At 57.9% G+C, this 10,292-nt stretch overlaps 1 protein-coding gene across 1 annotated transcript in view; it reads left to right on the forward strand.

Moving 5' to 3' along the window:
* LOC310800769 (protocadherin Fat 4-like) overlaps positions 1-9,784 on the forward strand; it is a 50,662-nt gene extending 40,878 nt beyond the window's left edge. Inside the window, 2 exon segments of the mRNA XM_083664696.1 lie at positions 124-9,003; positions 9,005-9,784. Of these exon segments, the coding sequence (XP_083520822.1) occupies positions 124-9,003; positions 9,005-9,103 (8,979 nt within the window). The 3' untranslated portion in view covers positions 9,104-9,784.
* The last annotated feature ends 508 nt before the right edge of the window (positions 9,785-10,292 follow it).

The following is a 10,292-nucleotide window of genomic DNA, read 5'->3' on the forward strand; positions in this document are numbered from 1 at the left end:
CCTACCTAATGTGTTAGACTAAAATAAAATGAAGCTTATTACATATCCCCTTTTTGGGAAAGCATGCATGTAGCACAGAACACTGATTGGCTCTGAAACCTCAGTCTTGTCTTCTCATTGTAGGTCAGAGCCAACGACGCCGACATGGGGACCAACGGTGAGATCGACTACAGCCTCCACCAGGCGTCCGAAACGGTCCAGAGGCTTCTCCGCATCGACCGCTCGACCGGTATCATCTACGTGAAGGGGCTGGTGGACCGCGAGGACGAGAGCTTCCTCAAGTTCTTTGTGGTCGCCAGGGACCGCAGGCCCAACTCCAAGACCTCCAAGGTCCTGGTGACCATCACGATCAGGGACCAGAATGACAACGCGCCGGCCATTGAGATCCGTGGCATCGGCTTGGTGACGCACCACGACGGTGTGGCCAACATCTCCGAGGACATGCCCATCGGCACGCCGGTGGCTCTGGTGCAGGTGTCGGACCGTGACGAGGGGGAGAATGCGGTGGTGACGTGCGTGGTCGCAGGCGACGTGCCGTTTCAGCTCCGACCCGCCAGCGAGTCGGCCAACGACCGCAAGAGGCAGTACTTCCTGCAGACCACCACCTTGCTGGACTACGAGCGCGTGAAGGATTACAGGATCGAGATTGTTGCTGTGGATTCTGGGAACCCTGCCCTCTCTAGCACCAACTCCCTCAAAGTTCAGGTCACCGACATGAATGACAACACGCCAAACTTTTCCCCGGCCATGCTCGAGGTGGACTTTGCAGAGGGCAACCAGCCAGGGGACAAGGTGCTGGATGTAGTGGCGAGTGACGCAGACAGCGGTACCAACGCGGAGCTGTCCTATAGCATCGTCGAGAGATCAGCCGCCCAGCTCTTCGAGATCGACACCAACAGCGGGGAGGTTCGTGTGAAAAACCTGCTGGATCGTGAAGATACAGAACGCTTTGAGTTCCATGTAGCGGCAGCAGACAAAGGTGTTCCAAGCAAGACTGGCACCGCTACAGTCGTGGTCAACGTTCTGGACCGCAACGACAACGAGCCCAAGTTTATGCTAAGTTTATACAGCTTCTCAGTCATCGAGAACATGCCTCCACTCAATCCCGTGGGCGTGGTCACCGTCACAGATGCCGATAAGGGAGAGAACGCCCGGGTGAGGCTGTACGTGGAACCGGACAATGGCAAGTTCGTCATCCAGAACGGCACGGGGACCATCTTGTCCAGGATCTCCTTCGACCGTGAGAAGGAAAGCATGTACACCTTCCGCCTGAAGGCCATGGATGCGGGCGACCCGCCTCGTTCCTCCTGGGTGGGTGTGACCATCAATGTCCTTGATGAGAACGACAACGCCCCCTATGTCACCAAGCCTGCTAACTCCACCTACAAGTTCCTACCGCCCGGCACCGCCCCTGAGACCAGCGTGGAGGTGGTGGAGGCGGAGGACATGGACTCGGGAACCAACGCCGAGCTGGTCTACACGATCACGGGCGGAAATCCGCATGGGCTGTTCCACATCTCGCCCAGCAGTGGGGAGATCACGCTGGCCCAGGAGTTCACCCGCAAGCACAACGGACTGCACCGCCTGGTGGTGCGGGTCAGCGACAAGGGCAAGCCTCCCCGCCACACCACCGCGCTCGTCCACATCTTCGTTAACGACACCATCGGCAACATCGCCCTCATCGAGTCCCTGGTGGGGCACAGCCTCTACACGCCCCTGGGCCTGGACATCGCCGGAGACCCCAACTACGCCCTCGCCCAGCGCAGCAACACGATCAGGGACCAGAATGACAACGCGCCGGCCATTGAGATCCGTGGCATCAGCTTGGTGACGCACCACGACGGCGTGGCCAACATCTCCGAGGACATGCCCATCGGCACGCCGGTGGCTCTGGTGCAGGTGTCGGACCGTGACGAGGGGGAGAATGCGGTGGTGACGTGCGTGGTCGCAGGCGACGTGCCGTTTCAGCTCCGACCCGCCAGCGAGTCAGCCAACGACCGCAAGAGGCAGTACTTCCTGCAGACCACCACCTTGCTGGACTACGAGCGCGTGAAGGATTACAGGATCGAGATTGTTGCTGTGGATTCTGGGAACCCTGCCCTCTCTAGCACCAACTCCCTCAAAGTTCAGGTCACCGACATGAATGACAACACGCCAAACTTTTCCCCGGCCATGCTCGAGGTGGACTTTGCAGAGGGCAACCAGCCAGGGGACAAGGTGCTGGATGTAGTGGCGAGTGACGCAGACAGCGGTACCAACGCGGAGCTGTCCTATAGCATCGTCGAGAGATCAGCCGCCCAGCTCTTCGAGATCGACACCAACAGCGGGGAGGTTCGTGTGAAAAACCTGCTGGATCGTGAAGATACAGAACGCTTTGAGTTCCATGTAGCGGCAGCAGACAAAGGTGTTCCAAGCAAGACTGGCACCGCTACAGTCGTGGTCAACGTTCTGGACCGCAACGACAACGAGCCCAAGTTTATGCTAAGTTTATACAGCTTCTCAGTCATCGAGAACATGCCTCCACTCAATCCCGTGGGCGTGGTCACCGTCACAGATGCCGATAAGGGAGAGAACGCCCGGGTGAGGCTGTACGTGGAACCGGACAATGGCAAGTTCGTCATCCAGAACGGCACGGGGACCATCTTGTCCAGGATCTCCTTCGACCGTGAGAAGGAAAGCATGTACACCTTCCGCCTGAAGGCCATGGATGCGGGCGACCCGCCTCGTTCCTCCTGGGTGGGTGTGACCATCAATGTCCTTGATGAGAACGACAACGCCCCCTATGTCACCAAGCCTGCTAACTCCACCTACAAGTTCCTACCGCCCGGCACCGCCCCTGAGACCAGCGTGGAGGTGGTGGAGGCGGAGGACATGGACTCGGGACCCAACGCCGAGCTGGTCTACACGATCACGGGCGGAAATCCGCATGGGCTGTTCCACATCTCGCCCAGCAGTGGGGAGATCACGCTGGCCCAGGAGTTCACCCGCAAGCACAACGGACTGCACCGCCTGGTGGTGCGGGTCAGCGACAAGGGCAAGCCTCCCCGCCACACCACCGCGCTCGTCCACATCTTCGTTAACGACACCATCGGCAACGTCGCCCTCATCGAGTCCCTGGTGGGGCACAGCCTCTACACGCCCCTGGGCCTGGACATCGCCGGAGACCCCAACTACGCCCTCGCCCAGCGCAGCAACACGATCAGGGACCAGAATGACAACGCGCCGGCCATTGAGATCCGTGGCATCGGCTTGGTGACGCACCACGACGGCGTGGCCAACATCTCCGAGGACATGCCCATTGGCACGCCGGTGGCTCTGGTGCAGGTGTCGGACCGTGACGAGGGGGAGAATGCGGTGGTGACGTGCGTGGTCGCAGCCGACGTGCCGTTTCAGCTCCGACCCGCCAGCGAGTCGGCCAACGACCGCAAGAGGCAGTACTTCCTGCAGACCACCACCTTGCTGGACTACGAGCGCGTGAAGGATTACAGGATCGAGATTGTTGCTGTGGATTCTGGGAACCCTGCCCTCTCTAGCACCAACTCCCTCAAAGTTCAGGTCACCGACATGAATGACAACACGCCAAACTTTTCCCCGGCCATGCTCGAGGTGGACTTTGCAGAGGGCAACCAGCCAGGGGACAAGGTGCTGGATGTAGTGGCGAGTGACGCAGACAGCGGTACCAACGCGGAGCTGTCCTATAGCATCGTCGAGAGATCAGCCGCCCAGCTCTTCGAGATCGACACCAACAGCGGGGAGGTTCGTGTGAAAAACCTGCTGGATCGTGAAGATACAGAACGCTTTGAGTTCCATGTAGCGGCAGCAGACAAAGGTGTTCCAAGCAAGACTGGCACCGCTACAGTCGTGGTCAACGTTCTGGACCGCAACGACAACGAGCCCAAGTTTATGCTAAGTTTATACAGCTTCTCAGTCATCGAGAACATGCCTCCACTCAATCCCGTGGGCGTGGTCACCGTCACAGATGCCGATAAGGGAGAGAACGCCCGGGTGAGGCTGTACGTGGAACCGGACAATGGCAAGTTCGTCATCCAGAACGGCACGGGGACCATCTTGTCCAGGATCTCCTTCGACCGTGAGAAGGAAAGCATGTACACCTTCCGCCTGAAGGCCATGGATGCGGGCGACCCGCCTCGTTCCTCCTGGGTGGGTGTGACCATCAATGTCCTTGATGAGAACGACAACGCCCCCTATGTCACCAAGCCTGCTAACTCCACCTACAAGTTCCTACCGCCCGGCACCGCCCCTGAGACCAGCGTGGAGGTGGTGGAGGCGGAGGACATGGACTCGGGACCCAACGCCGAGCTGGTCTACACGATCACGGGCGGAAATCCGCATGGGCTGTTCCACATCTCGCCCAGCAGTGGGGAGATCACGCTGGCCCAGGAGTTCACCCGCAAGCACAACGGACTGCACCGCCTGGTGGTGCGGGTCAGCGACAAGGGCAAGCCTCCCCGCCACACCACCGCGCTCGTCCACATCTTCGTTAACGACACCATCGGCAACGTCGCCCTCATCGAGTCCCTGGTGGGGCACAGCCTCTACACGCCCCTGGGCCTGGACATCGCCGGAGACCCCAACTACGCCCTCGCCCAGCGCAGCAACACGATCAGGGACCAGAATGACAACGCGCCGGCCATTGAGATCCGTGGCATCGGCTTGGTGACGCACCACGACGGCGTGGCCAACATCTCCGAGGACATGCCCATTGGCACGCCGGTGGCTCTGGTGCAGGTGTCGGACCGTGACGAGGGGGAGAATGCGGTGGTGACGTGCGTGGTCGCAGCCGACGTGCCGTTTCAGCTCCGACCCGCCAGCGAGTCGGCCAACGACCGCAAGAGGCAGTACTTCCTGCAGACCACCACCTTGCTGGACTACGAGCGCGTGAAGGATTACAGGATCGAGATTGTTGCTGTGGATTCTGGGAACCCTGCCCTCTCTAGCACCAACTCCCTCAAAGTTCAGGTCACCGACATGAATGACAACACGCCAAACTTTTCCCCGGCCATGCTCGAGGTGGACTTTGCAGAGGGCAACCAGCCAGGGGACAAGGTGCTGGATGTAGTGGCGAGTGACGCAGACAGCGGTACCAACGCGGAGCTGTCCTATAGCATCGTCGAGAGATCAGCCGCCCAGCTCTTCGAGATCGACACCAACAGCGGGGAGGTTCGTGTGAAAAACCTGCTGGATCGTGAAGATACAGAACGCTTTGAGTTCCATGTAGCGGCAGCAGACAAAGGTGTTCCAAGCAAGACTGGCACCGCTACAGTCGTGGTCAACGTTCTGGACCGCAACGACAACGAGCCCAAGTTTATGCTAAGTTTATACAGCTTCTCAGTCATCGAGAACATGCCTCCACTCAATCCCGTGGGCGTGGTCACCGTCACAGATGCCGATAAGGGAGAGAACGCCCGGGTGAGGCTGTACGTGGAACCGGACAATGGCAAGTTCGTCATCCAGAACGGCACGGGGACCATCTTGTCCAGGATCTCCTTCGACCGTGAGAAGGAAAGCATGTACACCTTCCGCCTGAAGGCCATGGATGCAGGCGACCCGCCTCATTCCTCCTGGGTGGGTGTGACCATCAATGTCCTTGATGAGAACGACAACGCCCCCTATGTCACCAAGCCTGCTAACTCCACCTACAAGTTCCTACCGCCCGGCACCGCCCCTGAGACCAGCGTGGAGGTGGTGGAGGCGGAGGACATGGACTCGGGACCCAACGCCGAGCTGGTCTACACGATCACGGGCGGAAATCCGCATGGGCTGTTCCACATCTCGCCCAGCAGTGGGGAGATCACGCTGGCCCAGGAGTTCACCCGCAAGCACAACGGACTGCACCGCCTGGTGGTGCGGGTCAGCGACAAGGGCAAGCCTCCCCGCCACACCACCGCGCTCGTCCACATCTTCGTTAACGACACCATCGGCAACGTCGCCCTCATCGAGTCCCTGGTGGGGCACAGCCTCTACACGCCCCTGGGCCTGGACATCGCCGGAGACCCCAACTACGCCCTCGCCCAGCGCAGCAACACGATCAGGGACCAGAATGACAACGCACCGGCCATTGAGATCCGTGGCATCGGCTTGGTGACGCACCACGACGGCGTGGCCAACATCTCCGAGGACATGCCCATTGGCACGCCGGTGGCTCTGGTGCAGGTGTCGGACCGTGACGAGGGGGAGAATGCGGTGGTGACGTGCGTGGTCGCAGCCGACGTGCCGTTTCAGCTCCGACCCGCCAGCGAGTCGGCCAACGACCGCAAGAGGCAGTACTTCCTGCAGACCACCACCTTGCTGGACTACGAGCGCGTGAAGGATTACAGGATCGAGATTGTTGCTGTGGATTCTGGGAACCCTGCCCTCTCTAGCACCAACTCCCTCAAAGTTCAGGTCACCGACATGAATGACAACACGCCAAACTTTTCCCCGGCCATGCTCGAGGTGGACTTTGCAGAGGGCAACCAGCCAGGGGACAAGGTGCTGGATGTAGTGGCGAGTGACGCAGACAGCGGTACCAACGCGGAGCTGTCCTATAGCATCGTCGAGAGATCAGCCGCCCAGCTCTTCGAGATCGACACCAACAGCGGGGAGGTTCGTGTGAAAAACCTGCTGGATCGTGAAGATACAGAACGCTTTGAGTTCCATGTAGCGGCAGCAGACAAAGGTGTTCCAAGCAAGACTGGCACCGCTACAGTCGTGGTCAACGTTCTGGACCGCAACGACAACGAGCCCAAGTTTATGCTAAGTTTATACAGCTTCTCAGTCATCGAGAACATGCCTCCACTCAATCCCGTGGGCGTGGTCACCGTCACAGATGCCGATAAGGGAGAGAACGCCCGGGTGAGGCTGTACGTGGAACCGGACAATGGCAAGTTCGTCATCCAGAACGGCACGGGGACCATCTTGTCCAGGATCTCCTTCGACCGTGAGAAGGAAAGCATGTACACCTTCCGCCTGAAGGCCATGGATGCAGGCGACCCGCCTCATTCCTCCTGGGTGGGTGTGACCATCAATGTCCTTGATGAGAACGACAACGCCCCCTATGTCACCAAGCCTGCTAACTCCACCTACAAGTTCCTACCGCCCGGCACCGCCCCTGAGACCAGCGTGGAGGTGGTGGAGGCGGAGGACATGGACTCGGGACCCAACGCCGAGCTGGTCTACACGATCACGGGCGGAAATCCGCATGGGCTGTTCCACATCTCGCCCAGCAGTGGGGAGATCACGCTGGCCCAGGAGGTCACCCGCAAGCACAATGGACTGCACCGCCTGGTGGTGCGGGTCAGCGACAAGGGCAAGCCTCCCCGCCACACCACCGCGCTCGTCCACATCTTCGTTAACGACACCATCGGCAACGTCGCCCTCATCGAGTCCCTGGTGGGGCACAGCCTCTACACGCCCCTGGGCCTGGACATCGCCGGAGACCCCAACTACGCCCTCGCCCAGCGCAGCAACACGATCAGGGACCAGAATGACAACGCGCCGGCCATTGAGATCCGTGGCATCGGCTTGGTGACGCACCACGACGGCGTGGCCAACATCTCCGAGGACATGCCCATCGGCACGCCGGTGGCTCTGGTGCAGGTGTCGGACCGTGACGAGGGGGAGAATGCGGTGGTGACGTGCGTGGTCGCAGGCGACGTGCCGTTTCAGCTCCGACCCGCCAGCGAGTCGGCCAACGACCGCAAGAGGCAGTACTTCCTGCAGACCACCACCTTGCTGGACTACGAGCGCGTGAAGGATTACAGGATCGAGATTGTTGCTGTGGATTCTGGGAACCCTGCCCTCTCTAGCACCAACTCCCTCAAAGTTCAGGTCACCGACATGAATGACAACACGCCAAACTTTTCCCCGGCCATGCTCGAGGTGGACTTTGCAGAGGGCAACCAGCCAGGGGACAAGGTGCTGGATGTAGTGGCGAGTGACGCAGACAGCGGTACCAACGCGGAGCTGTCCTATAGCATCGTCGAGAGATCAGCCGCCCAGCTCTTTGAGATCGACACCAACAGCGGGGAGGTTCGTGTGAAAAACCTGCTGGATCGTGAAGATACAGAACGCTTTGAGTTCCATGTAGCGGCAGCAGACAAAGGTGTTCCAAGCAAGACTGGCATCGCTACAGTCGTGGTCAACGTTCTGGACCGCAACGACAACGAGCCCAAGTTTATGCTAAGTTTATACAGCTTCTCAGTCATCGAGAACATGCCTCCACTCAATCCCGTGGGCGTGGTCACCGTCACAGATGCCGATAAGGGTGAGAACGCCCGGGTGAGGCTGTACGTGGAACCGGACAATGGCAAGTTCGTCATCGAGAACGGCACGGGGACCATCTTGTCCAGGATCTCCTTCGACCGTGAGAAGGAAAGCATGTACACCTTCCGCCTGAAAGCCATGGATGCGGGCGACCCGCATCGTTCCTCCTGGGTGGGTGTGACCATCAATGTCCTTGATGAGAACGACAACGCCCCCTATGTCACCAAGCCTGCTAACTCCACCTACAAGTTCCTACCGCCCGGCACCGCCCCTGAGACCAGCGTGGAGGTGGTGGAGGCGGAGGACATGGACTCGGGACCCAACGCCGAGCTGGTCTACACGATCACGGGCGGAAATCCGCATGAGCTGTTCCACATCTCGCCCAGCAGTGGGGAGATCACGCTGGCCCAGGAGTTCACCCGCAAGCACAACGGACTGCACCGCCTGGTGGTGCGGGTCAGCGACAAGGGCAAGCCTCCCCGCCACACCACCGCGCTCGTCCACATCTTCGTTAACGACACCATCGGCAACGTCACCCTCATCGAGTCCCTGGTGGGGCACAGCCTCTACACGCCCCTGGACCGGGACATCGCCGGAGACCCCAACTACGCCCTCGCCCAGCGCAGCAACATCCTCTGGGGCAGCATGGCGGGCGTCGCGGGTGTCATCTTGGTCATCGTGGTCGTGGTGGTCATCAGACACCGGCTGCAGAAAGACACAAAGAGCGGCTACCAGGCCGGGCAAGAAGGAGAGTAAGGACCTGTACGCTCCCAAACAGGGTCCCAAAAACGGCAAGGGCAAAAACTGCTGCGCTGCTGATCCATGTCAGAAAAAGTGAGACATAGGCCTAGTGATCAATCAATCAAATCAACCGCGCTCATTTTTGGCACATTGCCACCCCTCGTTGTCGGAATGGACTCCGTTAAAACGGCATGGAAGTCTCCAGATTTGTCGCTAACGTGATGCGGCCAATTCTATTGTGTAAGGCAGCAATTTGAGGCAGGCAGTGTTGTGTGACTGTGCGTCCACACTGCGGAGTGGATAGGACCTGACTGACTGATAGGCTATCAAACTTTTGTGGGGAGAAATACATTTAAAACTAGTCAGATATGACTTGAATGCCACTTGTAAATTAAATCACCCACAGTGATTGACGACGGTGCGACCACTATTTTGACTGCCTCATTTTTGGCACAATGCCACCCCTCGTTTCATTCTTTTATATTTTTATACTTTTATCTTTTTATCTTTTTATCTTTTTATCTTTTTATCGTTTCTGATCCTTTATCTTCTATTTTGGTCTTAAATCCTATTGTTTTTATCGCTGTAGCAGATGCTACCGAGTTCAGCGTATATTGTAATTTTGCACATACAGGTTGGTCGGTGAAGACTTCTTGTTGTTTGGCCTTCTAGCCCTCTGTACTCAGGTTACCACCCTTGTATTGTATTGTATACGTCAATTGCACTTTTTGTATGTATGGCTATGCTGCAAAACCAATTGCTCTTCGGGGACATAATAAAGTCAACTTGAACTTGAACTTGAACTTTCTTCAATTAATCCAAGGTCTTCAAATGGAGGTAGCAGGTAGAGGTAGGCTACAGAAACAGTTCTTATTCTTTCCCATTTCTTTCAATTACCTCATGCGCTCTCAATTGTTCACAGCCTACTCACGTTGCAGTAAAGTTGACAAGTAGATCACAGTCGAGTCCACACAGAAAATATGCGGTGGCATTCGTTTTATGGACACTTCAAATAATAATTACAGCGAATAATCCTTCCAAAATGTTTGTTTTGAGAGCACATAGGCTACCTCATTTGAAGCGTTTCTTTACTAGTGCAGCAGGTGCACTGCAGACGGCTTCAGACTCGCTGATTGTGTGTATGTGTGAGAGAGAGTTCACGTCTTTATAAAGGGTTACTCTGTGTGTTTCACTGCTCTGACTAAATTACTTAATAATGTTGCTTTGTCACATTCTGAGCCTGCCCCGCCCGCACCGCCGGCCCCCAGACCGCCCGTGGGGCGGGC

The sequence above is a fragment of the Poromitra crassiceps genome (genome assembly GCF_964638095.1).
Source record: "Poromitra crassiceps genome assembly, contig: HAP1_SCAFFOLD_60, whole genome shotgun sequence".
In the NCBI taxonomy this organism is placed as follows: Eukaryota; Metazoa; Chordata; class Actinopteri; order Beryciformes; family Melamphaidae; genus Poromitra; species Poromitra crassiceps.